The sequence below is a fragment of the Lampris incognitus genome, chromosome 19 (genome assembly GCF_029633865.1).
Source record: "Lampris incognitus isolate fLamInc1 chromosome 19, fLamInc1.hap2, whole genome shotgun sequence".
Taxonomy (NCBI): domain Eukaryota; kingdom Metazoa; phylum Chordata; class Actinopteri; order Lampriformes; family Lampridae; genus Lampris; species Lampris incognitus.
Genome location: NC_079229.1, coordinates 37,702,864 through 37,729,666, shown reverse-complemented (window position 1 = coordinate 37,729,666; position 26,803 = coordinate 37,702,864). Strand labels below are relative to the sequence as shown.

General features: G+C 46.8%; 1 protein-coding gene across 2 annotated transcripts; it reads left to right on the top strand.

Moving 5' to 3' along the window:
* The first annotated feature begins 908 nt into the window (after positions 1-908).
* On the top strand, positions 909-26,188 carry tubb6 (tubulin, beta 6 class V). 2 transcript variants are annotated; one of them, XM_056299827.1, is made up of 6 exons: positions 909-1,106; positions 9,762-9,870; positions 17,834-17,944; positions 19,902-20,017; positions 23,517-23,645; positions 24,316-26,188. In XM_056299827.1, exons 1-6 carry the CDS (start codon positions 1,050-1,052, stop codon positions 25,132-25,134), a joined length of 1,341 nt encoding a protein of 446 aa, XP_056155802.1. In that variant the 5' UTR covers positions 909-1,049; the 3' UTR covers positions 25,135-26,188. The 2 variants fall into 2 exon arrangements, with proteins under 2 accessions (XP_056155802.1, XP_056155803.1); XM_056299828.1 differs by lacking the exon at positions 24,316-26,188 and adding an exon at positions 21,827-21,889 and having other exon boundaries at positions 937-1,106; positions 23,517-23,566.
* Positions 26,189-26,803: the final 615 nt, after the last annotated feature.

The following is a 26,803-nucleotide window of genomic DNA, read 5'->3' as shown; positions in this document are numbered from 1 at the left end:
AGCACTGCTCCACCTGCACACATCTCACTTCACATGCTGCACCACCAGCACTGCTCCACCTGCACACATCTCACTTCACATGCTGCACTACCAGCACTGCTCCGCCTGCACACATCTGACTTCACATGCTGCACCACCAGCACTGCTCCGCCTGCACACATCTGACTTCACATGCTGCACCACCAGCACTGCTCCACCTGCACACATCTGACTTCACATGCTGCACCACCAGCACTGCTCCACCTGCACACATCTGACTTCACATGCTGCACCACCAGCACTGCTCCACCTGCACACATCTGACTTCACATCCAATCAAGTAAAAATCCATGATCATTAGCAGAACTGTGGCCTTGTTGCAGACTTTACGGCCCAGTGCAATTTTCAGTCACTTTAATCCTCATGTTCTGATCACTAATTGCCAATTAGTGATCAGAACATGAGGATTAAGATAATCCCAGAGTGGTCATAAGGAAGTCCTGGAAGTCCATGACTCGCAGACAGTCCATTACCACAGTACTGACATGTCCTACATCCTCCACCACTGGAGTTTATGCACGTCCTCTACCAGCTCCTCGTCCACCACGGAACACATCACATGACTGCAGCACCACTGCTGATGCAGATCCCTCACCGCTTCATAAAACCTGAAACCAGCCCAGACTCTGGACCACCACAGAAACAAACCGAGGGATCACATCCTGTCCTGTCCTGTCCTGTCCTGTCCTGCCCCCCCCCCTCCCCTCTGCTTCATTCCTTCTGCTGACGGACATTTTTGCTTCTCCTGGGGAGAAGTTTTGTATTTAGTATTTCCGGTAGACAGAAGCGGAAGAAGAGTGCACGAGTTTCACGGGCCGCGGGAGCGCCCGTGGTGCGTGAAGGGCGTGGTCTCGTGCGCGCGCCTCGCAGAGAAGGAGAGGAACTTGGGAGCGCGTGCCTGCAGTCTATCAGATCCGCACCGGGACGCCCAAAAAAAAAAAGAAAGAAATAAAACAGAAAAAAGCCGGAAACGTTGGACTTTTAATTTTTCCTTCGGAAGAGAAAAGAAAATGAGGGAGATCGTTCACATCCAGGCGGGACAGTGCGGGAACCAGATCGGGACGAAGGTAAACCTGCTCTCATTTCACTTGCACTGAACCACACAAGGCTTGCAGTCCGGGACAGTCTGGCGGATGACAGCGACGCACACGCGCGTGAGAAACTCCGATTCCGTAAGAGAGTGCTCCATCACTTCATCTTCATCTTCATCTTCATCTTCATCCTGCGCGTCTCATCCAAATGTCACGTCGCGACCTGACTGAGCGATCTGCCCTGTCATTATTCCTCACATCACATGTCATATAGACACATGTCATTTTTCCTCACATCACATGTCATCTAGACACATGTCATTATTCCTCACATCACATGTCATCTAGACACATGTCATCTAGACACGTGTCATTATTCCTCACATCACATGTCATCTAGACACATGTCATCTAGACATATGTCATTATTCCTCTCATCACGTCATCTAGACACGTGTCATTATTCCTCACATCACATGTCATCTAGACACATGTCATCTAGACATATGTCATTATTCCTCTCATCACATGTCATCTAGACACGTGTCATTATTCCTCACATCACATGTCATCTAGACACGTCATCCAGACATATGTCATTATTCCTCAAATCACATGTCATCTAGACACATGTCATCTAGACACGTCATTATTCCTCTCATCACATGTCATCTAGACACATGTCATCTAGACACATGTCATTATTCCTCTCATCACACGTCATCTAGACACGTCATTATTCCTCACATCACATGTCATCTAGACACGTGTCATTATTCCTCACATCACATGTCATCTAGACACGTCATTATTCCTCACATCACACGTCATCTAGACACGTCATTATTCCTCACATCACATGTCATCTAGACACGTCATTATTCCTCACATCACATGTCATCTAGACACGTCATTATTCCTCACATCACGTTATCTAGACACGTGTCATCTAGACACGTCATTATTCCTCACATCACACGTCATCTAGACACGTCATTATTCCTCACATCACATGTCATCAAGACACGTCATTATTCCTCACATCACGTTATCTAGACACGTGTCATCTAGACACATGTCATCTAGACACGTCATTATTCCTCACATCACGTTATCTAGACACGTGTCATCTAGACACGTCATTATTCCTCACATCACATGTCATCTAGACATGTGTCATTATTCCTCACATCACGTTATCTAGACACGTGTCATCTAGACACGTCATTATTCCTCACATCACATGTCATCTAGACACGTCATCTAGACACGTCATTATTCCTCTCATCACATGTCATCTAGACACGTCATCATTCCTGACATCACATGTCATCTAGACACATGTCATTATTCCTCACATCACATGTCATCTAGACACGTCATTATTCCTCACATCACATGTCATCTAGACACGTCATTATTCCTCACATCACATGTCATCTAGACACGTCATTATTCCTCACATCACATGTCATCTAGACACGTCATTATTCCTCACATCACGTTATCTAGACACGTGTCATCTAGACACATGTCATCTAGACACGTCATTATTCCTCACATCACGTTATCTAGACACGTGTCATCTAGACACATGTCATTATTCCTCACATCACATGTCATCTAGACATGTGTCATTATTCCTCACATCACGTTATCTAGACACGTGTCATCTAGACACGTCATTATTCCTCTCATCACATGTCATCTAGACACGTCATCTAGACACGTCATTATTCCTCTCATCACATGTCATCTAGACACGTCATCATTCCTGACATCACATGTCATCTAGACACATGTCATTATTCCTCACATCACATGTCATCTAGACACGTCATTATTCCTCTCATCACATGTCATCTAGACACGTCATCATTCCTGACATCACATGTCATCTAGACACATGTCATTATTCCTCACATCACATGTCATCTAGACACGTGTCATTATTCCTCACATCACATGTCATCTAGACTATATATATATATATATATATTACTACTACTACTTTCGGCTGCTCCCGTTAGGGGGCGCCACAGTGGATCATCTGTCTCCATCTCTTCCTGTCCTCTGCATCTTCCTCTGTCACACCAGCCACCTGCATGTCCTCCTCACCACCTCCATAAACCTCCTCTTTGTCCTTCCTCTTCTCCTCTTCCCTGGCAGCTCCATATTCAGCATCCTTCTCCCAGTATACCCAGCATCTCTCCTCCACACATGTCCAAACCATCTCAATCTTGTCTCTCTTGCTTTGTCTCCAAACCGTCCAACCTGAGCTGTCCCTCTAATATACTGGTTCCTGATCCTGTCCTTCTTCATCACTCCCAATGAAAATCTTATCATCTTCATCTCTGCCACCTCCAGCTCCACCTCCTGTCTTTTCATCAGTGCCACTGTCTCCAAACCATACAACATAGCTGGTCTCACTACCATCTGGTAAACCTTCCCTTTAACTCTTGCTGGTACCCTTCTGTCACACATCACTCCTGACACTCTTCTCCACCCACTCCACCCTGCCTGTCAACACAGTTGACCCCAAGTATTTAAACTCATCCACCTTCGTCACCTCTACTCCTTACATCCACACCATTCCACCCTCCTCCCTCTCATTCATGCATATGCTGCCCGTCTTGCTCCTACTGACTCTCACTCCTCTCCTTGAGATGAAGCATCTCGTTTCCAAGCGGGTCCTTAACACAACTATACAGAAAATATAGTACACAAAGTAAACAACATGAATAAACTCACACACACAGACGGACACTCTCCCAGGCCAGGCCACTCCCCACCCACTGGTTCCCCTACACCACCAGAATACATACAGGAAATGTTCACATCCCCACACAAAGCTATCTACCTGCATCAGTACACACCGACACATGACAGACAAGTCCAACTGGAGGAAAGAGCCGCTTGTTGAAGAGCAGGATGAAGAGAGGCCTTACGGTGATGGAGGGAAGCAGTAGATCTTACTGAACTGGGCAGGATAGTCCAATCAGATGGAGCTTTCAGTTTTCTATTTCTAAAGAAAATAGGGTAGTCCTGCACCTGAAGCGACAGGAGGACCCGTGTGGATGAGGACTGTTTGGAGGAAGAAGGACAGTTCAAGAAACTGCATTTCAAAATAAACTGCAGCTCGGGAGAATGTCTTCTAGATTTACTGGTCAACCAATTTAGCGACTCATACATATACAGTGATGCGGCGGCATGGCTCAGGAGGTACAGGGGGTCGTCTAGTAATGTGAAGGTCGCTGGTTCGATGCCCGGCTCTTCCAGAGAGTTTGTTGACGTGTCCTTGAGCAAGACACTGAACCCCTAACTGCTTCTGATGAGCAGGTTAGCACCTTGCATGGCAGCCTCCCCCACCAGAGTATGAATGTGTGAGGCGTACACTGTAACGCACTTTTAGTGGACTACAACAGTCCTGTATAGATACAGATGCAGTCCATTTACCATTTATTTAATAAGTTATACATATACATATATATACACACACATACACACATATATATATACACACATACATACATATACATACATACATACATACACACACACACACACACACACACACACACACACACACACACACACACACACACACACACACACACACACACACACACACATATATAATGTGTTCCCAGTTGCTCGGTGTGATGTTGAATTTCTTCAGATTGGTCTTGATATTGTCCTTGAAACATTTCTTTTGCCCGCCGGGAGCTCGCTGACCTTCCTTCAGCTGGCAGTACAGGATGTGTTTGGGGAGACGTGTGTTGGACATGTGGATGACATGGCCTGTCCATCAGAGTTGGGGCTGCTTTACTGTGGTGGTGATGCTAGTCATGTTGGCTTCTTCCAGAACGTTGATGTTGGTGCATCTGTCCTTCCAGCTGATCCTCAGGATCTTTCCTAAGGATCTTTGGTGGTATGGTTCCAGGGCTCCCAGGTGCCTGCTGGAGGAGGTCCGTGACTCTGCTCCATACAGCAGGGTGGGGAGAACAACAGCTCTGTAGACTAGAGGTTTTGTTTGGACCTTTAGGTCTCGGTCTTCAAAGACTTTTCTTGAGTCTGGCATAAGCACCACTGGCACAACTCAGGCGATAGTTGACCTCAGAGTCGATGTCAGCTTTTGAGGAGAGAAGGCTATTGAGGTAGGGGAAGTGATCGTTTTCAAGAATTTTGTTGTCCACTTTTATGGTGGCCTGGGTAGACGGTCAGTTGGGTGGAGTTTAATATAGGACCTGGGTCCTCTTGATGTTTAATGCCAGACTCAGGACATTCTGAATGCCTTGGCAAAGGCATTCAGAATGTCCTGGGGGCAGGGGGGGGGGGCTAAGAGTACATCTGTGTCACCATCAAAAGGAATTGAATCAAGTGCAGCTGGACTTGGTATGTATCAGTGAAGACATTTGGCCTCTCATCCAAGAGGCTTCATCAGTTCGTGCCTTTCTGACTAGACCAAGCTGGTCTGACTGGCTTGAAGCCTCTTGGATGAGAGGCCAAACGTCTTCACGGACATATACCAAGCCCAGGTGCACTCGATTCAATTCCTTTTGATAACCATGACGACCTGGATGAATGAGAACATTCACAGACATCTGTCACCATCTTACAATGCTGTGATTGCAACTATTCAACCCTCTGTGAATAGGACACATGGCCATTGTAACTCTAGTTAATGGTCACACCCATATTTGCATATGAAACTGGTCGTTGGTTTTGGTCGTTAGGCACTGTATTGTTTAAAAGGGTGGGGACACCTGCAGCCAGTTGAGACTGGAGAGGTCACTTATATGATGAAGAAATGTTGCTTTCAGTAAACGTCGTGTCCAGATGAACTGATTGGCCTTTCTGTGATTTTATACATATATATCTTTTTTTTCCAAAACCGTCAATGGTGTTGTAAGTGCACGACTAATGAGGAGCGGAATATCCTGTATCCGATTTGATATACATACACACATACATATATATAAATATATACACACACACACATACATATATACATACATATACATACATACATATACACACACACACACACACACACACATATATATGTGTGCTCAACAATTGAGGAGCAATTTTATTAACGCCATTGACTGTTTCAGAAAAAAACCGGCTATATATATATATATATATATATATATATATATATATATATATATATATATATATATATAATCCAGTGAGCATGAAACAGGCTTGTACTGTCTCATACAGGATTTACTTGACTCACTGGATTATTTTGCTCCTTATTTGTTGAGCACTTTCCCTACTGTTGAGTGTTTCTTTGAACAAAGTTTTATTTATATATATATATATATATCCCAGCAGTCATTGGGCGGCAGGTGGGGAGACACCCTGGACAGGCCGCCAGGCCATCACAGGGGACACACATTCATACTTAGGACAATGTAGTATGGCCGACTCACCTGACCTAGAGGTCTTTGGACTGTGGGGGGAAACCGGCGCCCCCGGAGGAAACCCACACAGACACGGGGAGAACATGCAAACTCCACACAGAGGACGACCCGGGACCACCCCCAAGGTTGGGACTGCTGTGAGGTGACCACGCTATATATCTATATCTATATCTATATATCAATATAGATGCAGGAAAAAGTTTGAATACATAGCAGCACGAGCCTGTTTCGTGCATTGTGCACTCATCAGCTGCTAATGTGATTCAACAAAGAAAGACACACAGTTTACGTTGCCCAGCAGAGGGAGCGGGGGGGTCATGTGTTAAGTTATGTTCATGTGTTCTAGCTTGTGATTGGAGGGAGGTGTTCTCCGTATGGGTAGTGGCCAAGTAGGAAAGCGGGCCGGGACTAGAGGAGGAATGGGGAAGAGTTTTGGTGTTGCACATTGTGGTTGTGGGCCTGCCGCCCAATGACTACTGGGATAGGCTCCAGCATCCCCGCGACCCTGAGAGCAGGATAAGTGGTTCAGATGATGGATGGATGGAAGGACATTGTGGTTGTGGGCCTGCCGCCCAATGACTGCTGGGATAGGCTCCAGCATCCCCGCGACCCTGAGAGCAGGATAAGTGGTTCAGATGATGGATGGATGGAAGGACATTGTGGTTGTGGGCCTGCCGCCCAATGACTGCTGGGATAGGCTCCAGCATCCCCGCGACCCTGAGAGCAGGATAAGCGGTTCAGATGATGGATGGATGGAAGGACATTGTGGTTGTTCTGGCGAGCTAAGATGGATGCCATGCTAGCTGTTAGCTTTTAGCTAAACTACGAGTAGTGACCGGGACCAGTAATCTTAATCTGTCGACCGGCCAGCTGTTATTATTTTCCGGGTGCACCTCCAACTCCGGGTAGTCTGTTTGCTGGGGCAGGAATTAAATCGGGGCTCAGCTGCACTTCCAAAGAGGACTACAGTCTCAGTCTCCCTTCTTTCCTATGAGTTAGCCACCACGCAATGTTACTCACTCTCTCTCTCTCTCTCTCTCTCTCTCTCTCTCTCTCTCTCTCTCTATATATATATATATATATATATATATATATATATATACGCACACACACACACACACACACACACACACACACATATATATACATATTACAGGATAATATAAGGAAGTATTTGGAGGTTAGACACCACAAAGTTCATTGCTCACATTCAGACTTACAATGTCAAGGTAACAGCCAACACGTCCCAGCCTGCATGTAGATGAGGACAGCCCATATTAATTAAAGACATGGCAGACCTTTCTCAACATGTTTACATGTGAAACCATGTTGTACGGGTTAGGATGGTACAACCGGTTCTCCTCATGATGAATTCAACATAAAACAATCACATGTGGCTTTGATGGAGAAATATGCTTTTCTTTTTCTCCGTGGCATGGGCTGTGCAAGACCTCCGATGACCCACGTCCAGAACTGTTGCATGGGCTGTGCAAGACCTCTGACGACCCACTTCCAGAACCGTTGCATGGGCTGTGCAAGACCTCTGATTGTCCACTTCCAGAACTGTTGCATGGGCTGTGCAAGACCACACAGGGCCTCGTGCTGGCAATCCTGCAGTTTTTTGTTTTTATAAATAATCTTTTTTATGGCTGTTGTTGAACCCAACATGCTTCTAAAATGAAATTCCTGTGCATCAATTCGATGCTCCATGTTGCTGCTCACTGACAGGAAGAGAAGGGGAAACAATGGCGGCTGCACGAGAGCGTGACGGATTTTGTAAACACGAGTGGGGTGCTGAGAAAGGGGGGAAAAATTTGAAACAAAAGATGAATTTCAGAAGTCGCTGCGAGGATCGCTGGATAATTTTGTCAACACTTGCAGAGAGATGTGGTGGCTGAGCAGGTGTCCAATGCTAGCAGCTGCATGTGACTGTGACTGTTGGCTACATGTGATGACCTGTCTGAAAAATGATCTAAAATCTGAATGAAATGTAGACTATAGACCCGAAATATTAAATTGCAACATACTGTCATACTTCCAAATAGAGTGACAGCTGAGCTGACTTGATGATGTAAAGCCAAAAGTTTTACAGTTGATTTTTTTCCTTTGAAAGACTACAACAGCAGTCACAGCTGAGACCCTGTGCATGATGTGCTGTATTATGCTACTGCTCAAAAATGTACTGCACCCAGATTCAAGCGTGCAATACAACTAGAATAGCTGTGTGCATGTGACCATGATTCATACACATCATATCAATGAGCAGGGCCTTACAGGTCAAGTTCCCACAGACAGCGGCGTCGAAGTGGGGGGGGGGGCCATACCAGTACCCAGAAAGGGGGGGGGCGCTCAAGAAGCCTGGAATTAAAAGTTTGTTTTGGTTTGCAAATATTTATTTCTAACTAATTAGTGTCATAACGTCAGTCAAAATTGTCTCAATACATAGGTTGAGGGACTTAAAGAAAATAGTGGAGGCTCTCTGAGGCCCCTCTCACCGCTTACAAAAGGTCCAAAGTGGTTTAATCCGCCCCTCACGAGCATCTCTCAATGCAGCTCATCTTGTCCTGTCGCGAGTGACTGCTGATACAAGCACAAGCAGTCGTGTCTTTCCCAAAGAAAGCAAAATCTGGGTTCCAGGAAAGAAAAGAAAAAAAGGAAAGGGAAAGAAGGCAAAATGAGGGAAGACAACTATTGCGTAATTTCTTCCAAAAGAAAGGTGAGCTAGGAGCTTTTAAAAGAAAGGTGGCTAGCTAACTCCTACTACCACAGCGAGGTAGCAGCTAGCTAGCTAACTCTTAACTCCTACTACCTGAACACAGTAGGAGTTAGCTAGCTAGCTAGTACTGTAACACGCGCAGTATCATACATTTATCAGCTTCACAGCTACAATGATGTGAAAGTGATGTGTGAGAGACAAAAGAGGAAAGGGGCCCACAAAGACTGCTTATGTATAGGGCCCAGAATTTTGTGCTACACCCCTGCTCAAAGGGCCTTGCACCCCCTCTGTGACAACCCTGTCTACGTCATCCAAGAAGGTGAGACCCATGTGGCATAGGCGACACGTGGCATCCAGCACATTAGACAAATAAAAAACGAGTCAAATCGAAAGACAACATGCCGGTGTTGGCCAACTGAACTCTCTGGGTAGACTAGTGACCATCAGGACAAGGTCAACGTCGGTAGACAGAGACGGACTGAATACGAATATTGAATGACCTTTTAAATCCAGTTTAAACAGCTTTCCATCTCTTCTTTTCAGTTCTGGGAGGTGATCAGCGACGAACACGGCATCGACCCGGCAGGGAACTACGTGGGCGACTCGGCTCTGCAGCTGGACCGCGTCAACGTCTATTACAATGAAGCATCATGTAAGTCCAATACCACCAGCAGCTGTGTGTGTGTGTCTTGAGTCACTATTGGGGTTTTTCCATTGGCACTTTTTGGCCGTGCCAAGTCAAACCATGCCATGTTGATTTGCATTTCCATCCATCCATCCCTCCATCCATCCATTATCCGAACTGCTTGTCCTGCTCTCAGGGTCGTGGGATGCTGGAGCCTATCCCAGCAGTCATTGGGCGGCAGGCGGGGAAACACCCTGGACAGGCCGCCAGGCCATCACAGGGCTGACGCCGACACACTCATACACACACGTACACACACACACACACACACACACACACACACACACACACACACACACACACACAAACACACACACACACACACACACTCAAACCGAGGGACAACTGAGTACGGCCGAGTCACCTGACCTACATGTCTCTGGACTGTGGGAGGAAACCGGACCCCCGGAGGAAACCCACACAGACACGGGGAGAACATGCAAACTCCACACAGAGGACGACCCGGGACCACCCCCAAGGTTGGGACTATCGCGGGGCTCGAACCCAGGACCTCCTCGCTGTGGGGCGACCGCGCTAACCACTGCACCACCGTGCCGCCCCAGCACCAATCAGTTCAAATTCGTTATTTGATCGCCTTCTGACAGAGTGAACTTGACACCCCACGTTCATTTTAGTATCACTATCTGGAATCCTATGGTTAAAAACACATCGACTACGAACACTGAAGAGTCTGCCCTAAGAAATACTGAAAGCTCAATCTTGTAAATTTCAGACCAATCGTATCAAGGGAACGCTACTACTGCTGAGTCTAATCAAACACTGACGACTCGGAACTACAGACTGAATGTCATCTGTCATCCTCGATGAACCTGACAAAGAAGAGTCTATCGTTTTTAAACTGTACTTTGCCTGAAAAACCATTATGTCTTAGGGATGCATGATATTGGATTTCTGCCGATATCCGATATGTGGATATGTTCCAACCCATTTTGGCTGACACAGATGATGTGTACGTATCTCTTTCCACCCGGTGAGAGAGAACATCAAGTCTCTCCTGTACTGGACTGACCTGAAGCTGCCACGCTGCTGAGCTCTATGGCTGCTCCGTCCAGTTGTTCTCTTTTTTTTTGGGGGGGGGGGTTTCCCCAATTGTATCTGGTCAATGACCCCACTCTTCCGAGCCGTCCCGGTCTCTGCTCCACCCCCTGTGCTGATCCAGGAGGGCTGCAGACTACCTCCTGCCTCCTCCCATACATGTGGAGTCACCAGCCGCTTCTTTTCACCTGACAGTGAGGAGTTTCACCAGGGGGACGTAGCGCGTGGGAGGATCACGCTATTCCCCCCAGTTCCCCTTCCCCCCGAACAGGCGCCCCGACTGACCAGAGGAGGCGCTAGTGCAGCGACCAGGATACATACCCACATCCAGCTTCCCACCCACAGACACGGGCAATGGTGTCTGTAGGGACGCCCAACCAAGCTGGAGGTAACACGGGGATTCGAACCAGCGATCCCTGTGTTGGTAGGGAACGGAATGGACCACGACGCCACCCGGATGCTATTTATTCTCTACACGCGGATATGCAGCCCTCCAGCAGGTAAAAGTACATACAACTGTGTAAAACAGGAGTACAATCTGTTTAAAAACATAAATACCTCATTGTACCAGAGGCAACGCGGCGCAGCAACGCAGCCTCGTGGGTTTTCCCATTGTACGTTAAGATAAATCACTCAAATCAATGAATGTATCCATGGTGCTGTAGGTAAAACCATTAGTTAATTACCAGTTAGAGCACTTGCCACCACACTTACGTATTTTCCAAAGTGGCCCACTTGAATCTGCTCTGAAAACACGGCTGGCACGCGACCACCTGCAGCACAGACGCAGTGGGTGTAGCAGGTAAACAAACCCGCTCCGCCCACGTGACGTCCGTGCTCAGCGGTTTGCATCGCGTGCGCATAATTAAAGCGCCAGCTTATCGGCCTGACGTATCGGTATTTTGGGCCGATGCCGATATTTGATTTTAAAGCCTTTATCAGCCGATACTGAAGACGTCCCGGTACGGTGGTGCATCCTCATGGTGTCTGGCAGGTTTCCCTTTATCACATGTTGGTACCGTGGTGCATCTTCATGGTGTCTGGCAGGTTTCCCTTTATCACGTGTCGGTACCGTGGTGCATCCTCATGATGTCTGGCAGGTTTCCCTTTATCACGTGTTGGTACCGTGGTGCATCCTCATGATGTCTGGCAGGTTTCCCTTTATCACGTGTCGGTACCGTGGTGCATCTTCATGATGTCTGGCAGGTTTCCCTTTATCACGTGTTGGTACCGTGGTGCATCCTCATGATGTCTGGCAGGTTTCCCTTTATCACATGTTGGTACCGTGGTGCATCCTCATGATGTCTGGCAGGTTTCCCTTTATCACATGTCAGTACTGTGGTGCATCCTCATGATGTCTGGCAGGTTTCCCTTTATCACGTGTTGGTACCGTGGTGCATCCTCATGATGTCTGGCAGGTTTCCCTTTATCACGTGTTGGTACCGTGGTGCATCCTCATGATGTCTGGCAGGTTTCCCTTTATCACATGTCAGTACTGTGGTGCATCCTCATGATGTCTGGCAGGTTTCCCTTTATCACATGTCAGTACTGTGGTGCATCCTCATGATGTCTGGCAGGTTTCCCTTTATCACATGTCAGTACTGTGGTGCATCTTCATGATGTCTGGCAGGTTTCCCTTTATCACATGTCAGTACTGTGGTGCATCTTCATGGTGTCTGGCAGGTTTCCCTTTATCACGTGTTGGTACCGTGGTGCATCCTCATGATGTCTGGCAGGTTTCCCTTTATCACGTGTCAGTACCGTGGTGCATCCTCATGATGTCTGGCAGGTTTCCCTTTATCACATGTTGGTACTGTGGTGCATCTTCATGATGTCTGGCAGGTTTCCCTTTATCACATGTTGGTACCGTGGTGCATCCTCATGGTGTCTGGCAGGTTTCCCTTTATCACATGTTGGTACCGTGGTGCATCCTCATGATGTCTGGCAGGTTTCCCTTTATCACGTGTTGGTACCGTGGTGCATCCTCATGATGTCTGGCAGGTTTCCCTTTATCACATGTTGGTACCGTGGTGCATCTTCATGATGTCTGGCAGGTTTCCCTTTATCACATGTCAGTACTGTGGTGCATCTTCATGGTGTCTGGCAGGTTTCCCTTTATCACGTGTTGGTACCGTGGTGCATCTTCATGATGTCTGGCAGGTTTCCCTTTATCACATGTCAGTACTGTGGTGCATCTTCATGGTGTCTGGCAGGTTTCCCTTTATCACATGTCAGTACTGTGGTGCATCCTCATGGTGTCTGGCAGGTTTCCCTTTATCACGTGTCAGTACTGTGGTGCATCCTCATGATGTCTGGCAGGTTTCCCTTTATCACATGTCGGTACCGTGGTGCATCCTCATGGTGTCTGGCAGGTTTCCCTTTATCACGTGTCAGTACTGTGGTGCATCCTCATGGTGTCTGGCAGGTTTCCCTTTATCACATGTTGGTACTGTGGTGCATCCTCATGATGTCTGGCAGGTTTCCCTTTATCACGTGTCGGTACCGTGGTGCATCCTCATGATGTCTGGCAGGTTTCCCTTTATCACGTGTCGGTACCGTGGTGCATCCTCATGATGTCTGGCAGGTTTCCCTTTAAGACGTGTTGGTACCGTGGTGCATCCTCATGGTGTCTGGCAGGTTTCCCTTTATCACGTGTCAGTACTGTGGTGCATCCTCATGGTGTCTGGCAGGTTTCCCTTTATCACATGTCAGTACTGTGGTGCATCTTCATGATGTCTGGCAGGTTTCCCTTTATCACATGTCAGTACTGTGGTGCATCTTCATGGTGTCTGGCAGGTTTCCCTTTATCACGTGTTGGTACCGTGGTGCATCCTCATGATGTCTGGCAGGTTTCCCTTTATCACATGTCGGTACCGTGGTGCATCCTCATGGTGTCTGGCAGGTTTCCCTTTAAGACGTGTCGGTACCGTGGTGCATCCTCATGATGTCTGGCAGGTTTCCCTTTATCACATGCCAGTACCGTGGTGCATCCTCATGATGTCTGGCAGGTTTCCCTTTATCACGTGTTGGTACCGTGGTGCATCCTCATGGTGTCTGGCAGGTTTCCCTTTATCACATGTCGGTACCGTGGTGCATCCTCATGATGTCTGGCAGGTTTCCCTTTATCACATGTCAGTACCGTGGTGCATCCTCATGATGTCTGGCAGGTTTCCCTTTATCACGTGTTGGTACCGTGGTGCATCCTCATGATGTCTGGCAGGTTTCCCTTTATCACGTGTTGGTACCGTGGTGCATCCTCATGATGTCTGGCAGGTTTCCCTTTATCACATGTTGGTACCGTGGTGCATCCTCATGATGTCTGGCAGGTTTCCCTTTATCACATGTTGGTACTGTGGTGCATCCTCATGATGTCTGGCAGGTTTCCCTTTATCACATGTCAGTACCGTGGTGCATCCTCATGATGTCTGGCAGGTTTTCCTTTATCACGTGTTGGTACCGTGGTGCATCCTCATGGTGTCTGGCAGGTTTCCCTTTATCACATGTTGGTACCGTGGTGCATCCTCATGATGTCTGGCAGGTTTCCCTTTATCACATGTTGGTACCGTGGTGCATCCTCATGGTGTCTGGCAGGTTTCCCTTTATCACGTGTTGGTACCGTGGTGCATCCTCATGATGTCTGGCAGGTTTCCCTTTATCACATGTCAGTACTGTGGTGCATCCTCATGATGTCTGGCAGGTTTCCCTTTATCACGTGTCAGTACCGTGGTGCATCCTCATGGTGTCTGGCAGGTTTCCCTTTATCACATGTCAGTACCGTGGTGCATCCTCATGATGTCTGGCAGGTTTCCCTTTATCACATGTTGGTACCGTGGTGCATCCTCATGATGTCTGGCAGGTTTCCCTTTATCACATGTTGGTACCGTGGTGCATCCTCATGGTGTCTGGCAGGTTTCCCTTTATCACATGTCGGTACCGTGGTGCATCTTCATGGTGTCTGGCAGGTTTCCCTTTATCACGTGTTGGTACCGTGGTGCATCCTCATGGTGTCTGGCAGGTTTCCCTTTATCACATGTCGGTACCGTGGTGCATCCTCATGGTGTCTGGCAGGTTTCCCTTTATCACATGTCGGTACCGTGGTGCATCTTCATGATGTCTGGCAGGTTTCCCTTTATCACGTGTTGGTACCGTGGTGCATCCTCATGATGTCTGGCAGGTTTCCCTTTATCACGTGTTGGTACCGTGGTGCATCCTCATGATGTCTGGCAGGTTTCCCTTTATCACATGTCGGTACCGTGGTGCATCTTCATGATGTCTGGCAGGTTTCCCTTTATGACGTGCCTGTATGGTGGTGCATCCTCATGATGTCTGGCAGGTTTCCCTTTATCACGTGCCTGTATGGTGGTGCATCCTCATGATGTCTGGCAGGTTTCCCTTTATCACATGTTGGTACCGTGGTGCATCTTCATGATGTCTGGCAGGTTTCCCTTTATCACATGTTGGTACCGTGGTGCATCTTCATGATGTCTGGCAGGTTTCCCTTTATCACGTGTTGGTACCGTGGTGCATCCTCATGATGTCTGGCAGGTTTCCCTTTATCACATGTTGGTACCGTGGTGCATCCTCATGATGTCTGGCAGGTTTCCCTTTATCACGTGTTGGTACCGTGGTGCATCCTCATGATGTCTGGCAGGTTTCCCTTTATCACGTGTTGGTACCGTGGTGCATCTTCATGATGTCTGGCAGGTTTCCCTTTATCACGTGTTGGTACCGTGGTGCATCCTCATGATGTCTGGCAGGTTTCCCTTTATCACGTGTTGGTACCGTGGTGCATCCTCATGATGTCTGGCAGGTTTCCCTTTATGACGTGTTGGTACCGTGGTGCATCCTCATGATGTCTGGCAGGTTTCCCTTTATCACGTGTCGGTACCGTGGTGCATCCTCATGATGTCTGGCAGGTTTCCCTTTATCACATGTTGGTACCGTGGTGCATCTTCATGGTGTCTGGCAGGTTTCCCTTTATCACATGTTGGTACCGTGGTGCATCCTCATGATGTCTGGCAGGTTTCCCTTTATCACGTGTTGGTACCGTGGTGCATCCTCATGATGTCTGGCAGGTTTCCCTTTATCACGTGTTGGTACCGTGGTGCATCCTCATGATGTCTGGCAGGTTTCCCTTTATGACGTGTTGGTACCGTGGTGCATCCTCATGGTGTCTGGCAGGTTTCCCTTTAAGACGTGTCGGTACCGTGGTGCATCCTCATGATGTCTGGCAGGTTTCCCTTTAGCTGTGGATGCAACGCTCGGCGGGCGGGCAGAACTCGGCACGACACCTGACACAGCAGCTACTTCAGGTGTTCAGCTGTTCCAACAGCATCTGAAAAACAAGCAAAGACAAGAGACAATGGCACATGCTCGGTCTGCGGATGGAACACAAGCCCTGCTGGCTGGCTGGAGCAGGAAGACCGTGCAGGACAACCTGGGGAGCACAACACGAAATGAGGAGGTCTTCCAAGACATGCAAGATGGCCATCCTGCGTACATTCGTGCAGTGCCATGAGAACATTTCAAAAACTCCCTCCAAGAGAGTGGTTGACCGCATTAACACCAGCGGGGCGACAGGAAAGCCTTCCATCGACAGGCACACACCCTCACGCAGGTAGCCCCGCTGTCCTGGAAATGCAAACCCCAGCCACGCCGAGTCAGACCGCGTCAGGCCACATCAGCACACGTGTATGGAGAAGTGGCTTATGAGTCACAAATCAAATCAAGTCAATTTTATTTGTTTGGCCCAATATCACACATTACAAATGTGGCTCAGTGGGCTTAACAGCAACACAACATCCTGTCCTGAGAGCCTCTCATCGGATAAGGAACACCTCCCTAAAACCCTTTAACAGGGAGGAAAAGTAGGAGGCAACAGAGGAGGACCTCTCTGCCAAGGCGGACAGCGTGCAAGATGTTGTGTTTACGCAATACAACATTGAAAGAGGATAACACAATTATAATGGACTTGTAAAATTTATGAAAAATACGAGTCACAAGCTTCCCCCGAACGACTTACAGCGCACGCGTCTCAGTTTTGTGTTATTTTAAAAATAAATTCTATTTAGGATTTTATTGTTTTGCTAATTCTGAGAATTCAAAACCTCAACACGTTTATTAGTACTTTTGATTACTGGATCAGGTTTTTTCACATGGGCTGCACAAAGCTAACAACATTTCGCTACGGCCAAAGTGGCGACATAGAGGAAGAGAATCTAGCTAGCTAGACAACCATTTAACTGGTCAACATCAGTCCGCCTTAAAATACCACCTTAAACTACCTCTGCTTGACATCATACATGGGTACATGAAATCAAACATGTTTACCTCGATACATATATGCAGCTTTAAGAACAGAGCTGCCGGACTGAACACATTTAGTTCCTGTCCAGATGCTACGCTTCCTGTCCAGATGCTCCACTTCCTGTCCAGATGTTACAGGAGCTTAGACCTAAAAAACGTTTTGTCTTTCTCAGATTCTTTTCAAGTCTTAAGTTCAGGTTCAACTTGAGGTTTTATGTCAGCTGTAAAGTTAAAAGTAAGATCTGAAAGTTTGTAAAGCTTCTGGACGTTTCCATGGTTTCACCTGCAGTGGATGGTAAAGACCTCTGCGCACCAAGTCTGCATTGTTCCTTTACTTTATTCTTCTCATCCGTCATCGTGCTCGAACGACGCTCAGAAGTCTGAGAGCAGTTTGACGGACGAGACAGATGCAGAACAGCCAAACTAGAAACGTTTAGGACGGAGGACTGTTTCAGAATTCATGTGCAGACGTAACGGACGACGCGACGAGCCGTTTTGGTTTCTGAGGTGTGAAGAATTTGGACTCGGTGTGTGAAAGGCCTTAACGTTTCCTCTATCTTGTGTGCAGCACATAAATATGTCCCCCGGGCCGTGCTGGTGGACCTGGAACCAGGAACCATGGACAGTGTTCGCTCAGGAGCCTTTGGACAACTCTTCAGACCGGACAACTTCATTTTTGGTAAACTGAGCTAACATGGCGTCGGTCCAAGTCTGAGTCACAATCCTCCGTTGTGTAGTTCAGTTAGATCAGCATGTCAGGAAGTTCCTCCTCCATCACTGACGTGTTTTTATATGTCCTCACCCATGTTGGAAGGACTGACTGAGAGACAATGTCTTCTTATAAACCCTGTTCCTGGCCAACGTCCGTTTTAACTGACACACATTAAAAGAAAAAGGTGATCTAAGGTTGGTGGGCTCAACTGGATCTGAACCTTCATGTGGTTTTTATAAAAACCTGATCAGACAGGCGGCGTCCTGCAGATTCCTGCAGGTTCAGGGGGCGGTCTGGTTCCAGGGACTGCTGGTTTTGTGGTTTAAGAGACATGGTGCAGGTTTCCAGTGGGTAGTGGGCTGACCGCATTCCTACTGGACAACCTCCGACACCACCCTAATAGACACACATCTGAACACACACACAGACACAGACGAGGTGTGGTCTGTTCTGTCTCACACAGACACCCTGTCTCTCTCTCTGTTCATCTGTCTACTCCTCTGTGTCCCTGTCTCTCTCTCTCTGTTCATCTGTCTACTCCTCTCTGTCCCTGTCTCTCTCTCTGTTCATCTGTCTACTCCTCTCTGTCCCTGTCTCTCTCTCTGTTCATCTGTCTACTCCTCTCTGTCTCTCTCTCTCTCTGTTCATCTGTCTACTCCTCTCTGTCCCTGTCTCTCTCTCTGTTCATCTGTCTACTCCTCTCTGTCCCTGTCTCTCTCTCTCTGTCCCTGTCTCTCTCTGTGTTCATCTGTCTACTCCTCTCTGTCCCTGTCTCTCTCTCTCTGTCCCTGTCTCTCTCTGTGTCTCTGTCTCTCTCTCTGTTCATCTGTCTACTCCTCTCTGTCTCTCTCTGTGTCTCTGTCTCTCTCTCTGTTCATCTGTCTACTCCTCTCTGTCCCTGTCTCTCTCTCTGTTCATCTGTCTACTCCTCTCTGTCCCTGTCTCTCTCTGTGTCTCTGTCTCTCTCTCTGTTCATCTGTCTACTCCTCTCTGTCTCTCTCTGTGTCTCTGTCTCTCTCTCTGTTCATCTGTCTACTCCTCTCTGTCCCTGTCTCTCTCTCTGTTCATCTGTCTACTCCTCTCTGTCCCTGTCTCTCTCTCTGTTCATCTGTCTCTCTCTCTGTTCATCTGTCTACTCCTCTCTGCACCTGTCTCTCTCTCTGTCCCTGTCTCTCTTTCTCTGTCTCTCTCCCTGTCTGTGTGTGTGTGTGTCAGTGTCTCTCTCTCTCTCTCTGTCTCACTCTTTGTGTCTCTCTGCCTCTCTCTTTGTCTCTCTCTGCCTCTCTGTCTCTGTGTGTGTGTGTGTGTGTGTGTGTGTGTCTCTCTCTTTGCCTGTCTGTGTGTGTGTGTGTGTGTGTGTGTGTGTGTGTGTGTGTGTGTGTGTGTGTGTGTGTGTGTGTGTGTGTGAGTTGTGTTCAATATGATGTATTAACATGGAGGTGTGTTGGCAGGATTGCCAAAGTGTATGAATAAAACCAGTAAAGGAGAAGAAGGGAGGAACAAGAAGCATGTTCAATAATAGAGGAGAGACAAAATACAAATGAAACGTTTAAAGCATGAGTGGTTTGACCGCGAAATGCCCCCCGTCTCTTCCTACCCCCCCCCCCGTCTCTTCCTAACCCCGCCCCCGGCTCTTTCTAACCGCCCCCCGTCTCTTTCTAAATGCCCCCCGTCTCTTTCCATAAAAGCCAGCCCTGCTTTAATGGGTCACCATCACGGTTTATGTGTTGGACGGGCAGTTCACAGTATCATGTGACATAGGTCAGCTGTTTGGCTGTGTGTGTGTGTGTGTGTGTGTGTGTGTGTGACCACCTGCCAGCGTGTCAGCATCTGTGCTTGGCCGAGGGACTTCTGCCATCTTAGATTTCACTCAGGTTTGATGGATGTTCTTCCTGCTGTCTCTGTGCTGATTGGTCGGCTGCAGGACAGACAGGTGCCGGGAACAACTGGGCCAAAGGTCATTACACAGAGGGGGCGGAGCTGGTGGACTCGGTGCTGGACGTGGTGAGGAAGGAGTGTGAGCACTGCGACTGTCTGCAGGTGAACAGAATATTCGTCATCCTTTTCTTCCAAACCCCAGGTTTTATGAACCAGTTAGTCTCTACAGGCTAGTTTAAAACAGACGCCACCCTGTGGACAGTGCTACATAATCACTTTTTTTTTTATGAAGAAAGATTAACAAAATTATTTTGTTCAAGACAGTATTCAGTATTCATATGCTGCGTTCACATGGACTCTGGTCAACGGCAAACCGGAAGTTATTACTGTGGATGGGAGCAGGACCCTAAAATCGGATGACACCGACAAATTATGCTGACAATGGCAATGGTGCTGCCATCTACAGTTAAAATAGTCTACCTTTCTGCCGTCTGGATGTAATGTAACGCATCACAACACAGAAAAGATGGCGGACTAATTCTACAGGTACATGAATTGACAGAATTACTGTATAAAATTAAATAAAACAAAAACAAAACACGTTTGTACGAGTTAATTTTTTTCTGCAAACAATAAAACATCACCATAGCAACCCATGTAGTATTTTTTTTTTATCAATCAATCAAACCTTGCACTTTTCATAGAAACAAATGTAACACAAAGTGCTTCAGTAGATAAAGAACTCAATGTCTTAAATCTCAGCCACTTGCAATCAGGAAACACCAGAGGCATGATTAAGATCCATGAAGACAAAAATAAAATGATACTGAAATAATAAAAAATAAATTAAAATAGAGGAGAGGTATAGAAGTTACTAAAACCATTAATAAAAGGTAGGGCATTAAAAAGTAAACAATCTAGAATTTAAAAGGATAAGACCAAGGAGTAGAACAGACTAAAATAAACAAATAACTAAACAGAATGTAATTAAAAAGTCAAACTAAAAAGGTAGGTCTTGAGTTTGCTCTTAAAACTATCAACATTCTCTGTTGCCCTCCAGTCCCCAGGAAGGTTCATGAGACTCGGACCATCGTAATAAAGGACGGCTCACCGTGGGTTTCTGTTTTGACTTTAGGAATAATCAAAAGGCCTGAGGGTTCTAGAGCATTCATAGACTAAAAGCAAATCTGATAAATAGGTAGGACCAAGACCATTAAGAGCTCTATAAACCAGTAAAAGGATCTTAAAATCAAATCTGAAGTGAACAGGCAGCCACTGCAGAGACCCTACACTTGGTGTAATGTGTGCTCTCGTCCTGGTCTTGGTCAACACATGAGCAGCTGAGTTGTGCCGTGACTGTAATTGAGCTGTATTCTTTTAAGGGAGACCAGAGAGGAGAGCATTAAAAAATTGAATCCTGCAGGTAATGAAGGCGTGCATTGGTGTCTCTGTGTTGGTTTGAGAGAAAAACGGTTGCACTCTGGCGATGTTGCTGAGATGATAAAATGCATTCTTAACCATGTTTCTCATGTGAGGTTCAAAACTAAGATCCGAATCAAAGTTAACTCCTCGGTTTTTTGCTTGTTGACAGGGATTTTAATGCCAGTGTTTGCAGTTCTGCATTGAATTTTTCTCTCTGAGCTTCGGTACCAATAACCAAGACTTCAGTTTTGTCCTGACTGAGCTGTAGAAAGTTCTCTACCATCCATAACTTGATATCTACAATACAGTCAAAAAGGGCATCTACTGTCCCTATGTCATCAGGTGACATGACAATGTAAAGCTGTGTGTCATCAGCATAGCTATAAACATTTTTGTGTGCCTCCTGATGACAGTTCCAAGTGGCAGCATTTAAGGGTTAAAAAGTACAGGACCTAACATTGAACATTGAGGAACATCACAATTCATTTTAAAGATTTTGGATGAACTTTAATCTATGCTTACAAAAAAATTCTCTATCCGTAAGATAAGATGTGGACCAATTAAGAACAGTACCAGAGAGGCCAATCAGACTGTGAAGTTTAACTAAAAGAAGTGAGTGATCTACTGTGTCCAAGGCTGCGCTGAAGTCAAGTAGTACTAACACAGAACGTTTCTTCATAACCATATTGGACTCGGGGTCATTTACAACCTGGACTAGTGCCGTCTCAGTGCTATGATTGGTATGTTTCAGAAATATTGTGGGAGTTCATAAAATCCTTTAACTTATTAAAAACAAGCTTCTCTAAAATGTTACTTAAAAATGGAAGATTGGATACTGGTCTGTAATTACTAAGAAGTGAGGCATCTCATTTGTTTCTCTTCAGAAGAGGTTTAAGTATGGCGGTCTTGAGAGCAGTAGGGAAAACCTCCATCTGAAGAGAACAATTTGCAATGTTAAGTAAATCTTCATCCAAAGAGCGATAAACTGATGTAAAAAAAAGCTATGGGAATGGGATCAAAACAGAACAGGTTGCAGGTTTGAATTTGGAAATAACTTTGCCAAGCATCTCAGCATCAAGCAGGACACATTTCTTCTGCGCTCACTCACATAAAAACAAAGGTTCTGGGTGTTGAAATCCATAGGCTGATGCTGACATAAACTTGATCTAATAGTGGCTATTATCTCTGAAGGGGACTGCCGTTCCCTCACGGTTTGTTTTTTCCTGCACCGCTGTTTTAACCGTGCACGCCATTTGCATGTATGGCAATAAAAGAATTTCTGATTCTGATTGGAAAAATCTGAAATTTCAATTTCCATCATAGGGCGGGCTGTTGTGTTTAATGAATAGTTGTATATTTTTGAATTCTATCTCTTTTGGTATACTCGGTGTTCACGTAGTCCATAGGTAGGTTTATTTTCTCAGTCATTCATCTTTTTCTTCAAACTGACACCGCTCCAGCTTGTCATCTACACTTCAATGTAATTACTGGAGGACAATTCCAGAATCCTCCTTCAGTATAAAACAACAATCCACAGTGCAAAGTTAACATGATGCTCCGGTAGTCCAACATGCTAAAATAATGTTACAACAGTCTATCATGCTAACATAATGCCACAGCAGCCTAGCAATGCTAACATGATGTCAGTCCACCATGCTAACAGCAGCCTACCATACTGAATTACACTGACATTTTATAAATGTACAGTTAACTTTTAAGGTATTTTCCTACTGTGTTACTTTCTACAACACAGCCTATAAGAGATTACCAGCAGGAGGCGCTCCACCACGATACAGCGAGGCAAACAAAGAGGATTTAACAACAAAAACCAATGTACATTTATAAAATGACCACTGTAATTCAGTATGACAACATCATGCTGGCTTTGTCTGAACCGCGGAGTGTTTTTTTTACATTGAACGAGGATTGTGGATTTGTCCTCCATTAATTAAACTGAACTGCTGATGACAAACAAGCTGGAGGGTTGGATAACTGTGACAATGAAACACGCCTATGGACTCCATGAACAAATAATATAAAATACAGATAGACTTCAAAAACTCTGGACTGTTCCTTTAACAGTCAGCGCGAAGCCAGTTTTCGGTACATGTGTTAAAGGACAGTTGACATTTGATTGAGTACCTGGTATGGCTTCACCGTGTCTTCCAACTGTCAAAAAACACCAGACTGTCCATAAAGAAAGCTGTTGTATTGAATAAATCGTGACCTCTGTGTTCAGGGTTTCCAGCTGACCCACTCTCTGGGTGGAGGAACTGGCTCTGGTATGGGGACTCTCCTCATCAGTAAGATCCGAGAGGAATACCCAGACCGCATCATGAATACATTCAGCGTCATGCCATCACCCAAGGTAACGGAAGGATGGATGGATGATAGAAAGATAATGATGATGATTTGATTCTTATTGTTCTCTCTGTTCGTTATCCCTTGTTGTGGCAACTATTTAATTCCGCTCTGACAATAAATGAGGAGCGAGACAAAAATCTCTGAAAGTATTGTCACACTTTGTTCATGAGACGCACAAAGCATCAATACTTAAGTGTGTGTGCTGATCTCAGAGCGCCTTCCCTTTATACCTTGCAGCACAAACTGTTGAGTTATGCTTATCCTAAACAAGTCTGAATCACGACCACAATTTCTTCCCAACCCTTTTTGGGGGAATTAGCTTATATTTATTGCTGGACTGTCATCCCAGTGGATAACAGAATTTGCATGTTGTTCAAAGAGTTCATAGAGCAGGTCTCCTCTCGTCCTCATCTTCCAGCTCATAGTTCTCCAGGGCCGTTTCTCCAGACCTTACCACACTCAAATGAGCTTCCCATACATTCCTCTTCTATCAGCTAACAGTCAACAGTAGGCCAGAGCCTATAAAGTGTCTTCTCCATATGAATACTACCATATAACATATACTATATGGTTATATGGCAGACAAATTGCCTTCACATCCTTCTCTATGCTTCCTCCATCATTACTTTGTATCCCTCAATCTCTTCTCTCCCTCCCCCACTTCATCTCTCCAGGTATCGGACACAGTGGTGGAGCCCTATAACGCCACTCTGTCTGTCCATCAGCTGGTGGAGAACACAGACGAGACGTACTGCATTGATAACGAGGCCCTGTACGACATCTGCTTCCGCACACTCAAGCTGACCACGCCCACCTATGGCGACCTCAACCACCTGGTGTCCGCTACCATGAGCGGGGTCACCACTTCCCTCCGCTTCCCCGGCCAGCTGAATGCTGACCTGAGGAAGCTGGCAGTCAACATGGTTCCGTTTCCCAGGCTGCACTTCTTCATGCCGGGCTTCGCCCCCCTGACAGCACGAGGCAGCCAGCAGTACCGGGCCCTGACGGTGCCGGAGCTCACCCAGCAGATGTTTGACGCCAGAAACATGATGGCGGCTTGCGACCCTCGTCATGGGCGCTACTTGACGGTGGCCACGGTGTTCCGGGGGCCAATGTCCATGAAGGAGGTGGATGAGCAGATGTTGAACGTCCAGAACAAGAACAGCAGCTACTTCGTGGAGTGGATCCCCAACAATGTGAAGGTGGCCGTCTGCGACATCGCGCCGAGGGGGCTCAAGATGGCCGCCACCTTCATCGGGAACAGCACGGCCATCCAGGAGCTATTCAAGCGCATCTCGGAGCAGTTCTCTGCCATGTTCCGACGTAAGGCCTTCCTCCACTGGTTCACGGGGGAGGGCATGGATGAGATGGAGTTCACCGAGGCAGAGAGCAACATGAACGACTTGGTGTCGGAGTACCAGCAATACCAGGAAGCCACCGCCAACGACGGGGAGGAGAACTTCGAGGACGAGGAGGAGGAGATCATCGAGTAAGGGAGCAGATGGTAAACCGCTGACAGATCACTGGTTACTAGCAAACTAGCTAAAATGCAGACAGGATGGTTAACAGAACCAGAACCAGTCATCACGTTAGTTAAAACGGATTCACTCAAACTAGTACACATATACAAATATTTCTTTTGCTAATGGCTAACTGCTAGCTGGTCACCCCAATATTTCACACATGCAATCATGCTGTAGGTGCTGTATTTTCAAACAGGTGGAGCTCTCTTAGAAAAATAGTTCCATTGTAAAACTGCACTGATCAAGATGGGACGCGTCCAAACGAGTGTGAATCCAGAGTGGTAAATACGCACGGTTTGATCAGATTGTATTAAGAGCCCCTTCCACCAACCTACAGGCAGTACTACTTTTCTCTCTTCTGACTTCCAAGTGGTGAAATGTGGAACTGTTTCCACCGTGACGCTGCTTTAGCCTGACACCCAGCACTGTGAAATATCAGCTAGCTTAGAACCACACGATGCTTTGCTAGGGCCCGGAACCAGGTCTGGCTAACACTGAGGCTTTCAGATACATCCGGACTCTGGACTGACGGCTCTGGCCAGCACAACATTCACATTTTACAGCTTTCCATGAACAAACGTAGAAAAGTGGCAATGTTTGGAAGTCATGCGATTTCTAGGTTTACGAAATTAAAAAATCAGTATGAAGTTGTCACAGGGTTTTGATACAGGGTTTATAAAAAGGTACAAAAGCTGACGGAGAATCTAGAATATCAAGGTATTATTACAGACCACAGTCACGGTAAACGTGGTGCAGTTTTAAAGGTGATTTACCAGCTAGTGGCCACTAATAGTTATCGCTTAAATAAAGCCGTTGTTACCGATAATGGCAGAGTGTCGCTCGTTACAGGACATTTGGAAGTCCAGCTCTGCCAGTGATCACCCGTCGGTGGGAAAACACACCGGTCCTTTGAGTCGACCTCGCTGCTTGTTTCAGAAGTGATCCAAACCGTGTTTGAGTGTCCTGTTCCGAATGTGTATTTTTCATGTGTGAAGGTCCTGAGTTAGCTAAAGAGTGGTTGAAATAAAAGCTTAATTTCAATGTGAATGTTTGGTATCCGTCTGTTGTGTTTTTGTGTCACACTGTTTGTGGTTTTCCGTTTTGTGTGTCACTGCCGCATATATACATGTGTGTGTGGCATGTCATACATGTGTCAGGAATGTTAGAGCTGCAGAAGCTATCAGGCCATGATGCAACACAGACACACGGCTCGGATTACAGCAGCTCCATCTTCCTGATGATGATTCCCACATACATACAAATATACATAGAAGCGGAGCGTCCGGGCAGCATAGCGGTCTATTCCGTTGCCTACCAACACGGGGATCGCTGGTTTGAATCCCCGTGTTACCTCCGGCCTGGTCGGGCATCCCTGCAGACACAACTGGCCGTGTGTGCAGGTGGGAAGCCAGATGTGGGTATGTGTCCTGGTCACTGCATTAGCGCCTCCTCTGGTCGGTCGGGGCGCCTGTTCGTGGGGGGGGAATAACACCAGCCTCCCATGCACTACGTCCCCCTGGTGAAACTCCTCACTGTCAGGTGAAAAGAAGCGGCTGGTGACTCCACATGTATGGGAGGAGGCATGTGGTAGTCTGCAGCCCTCCCCGGATCAGCAGAGGGGGTGGAGCAGAGACCGGGA

Coding starts and splice junctions, on each gene's coding strand:
- tubb6 (XM_056299827.1), top strand. CDS start 1,050: ATGAGGGAGATCGTTCACATCCAGGCGGGACAGTGCGGGAACCAGATC. Junction 17,945..19,901: donor ACCGGACAACTTCATTTTTG/GTAAACTGAGCT, acceptor GGTCGGCTGCAG/GACAGACAGGTGCCGGGAAC. Junction 23,646..24,315: donor GCGTCATGCCATCACCCAAG/GTAACGGAAGGA, acceptor TCATCTCTCCAG/GTATCGGACACAGTGGTGGA.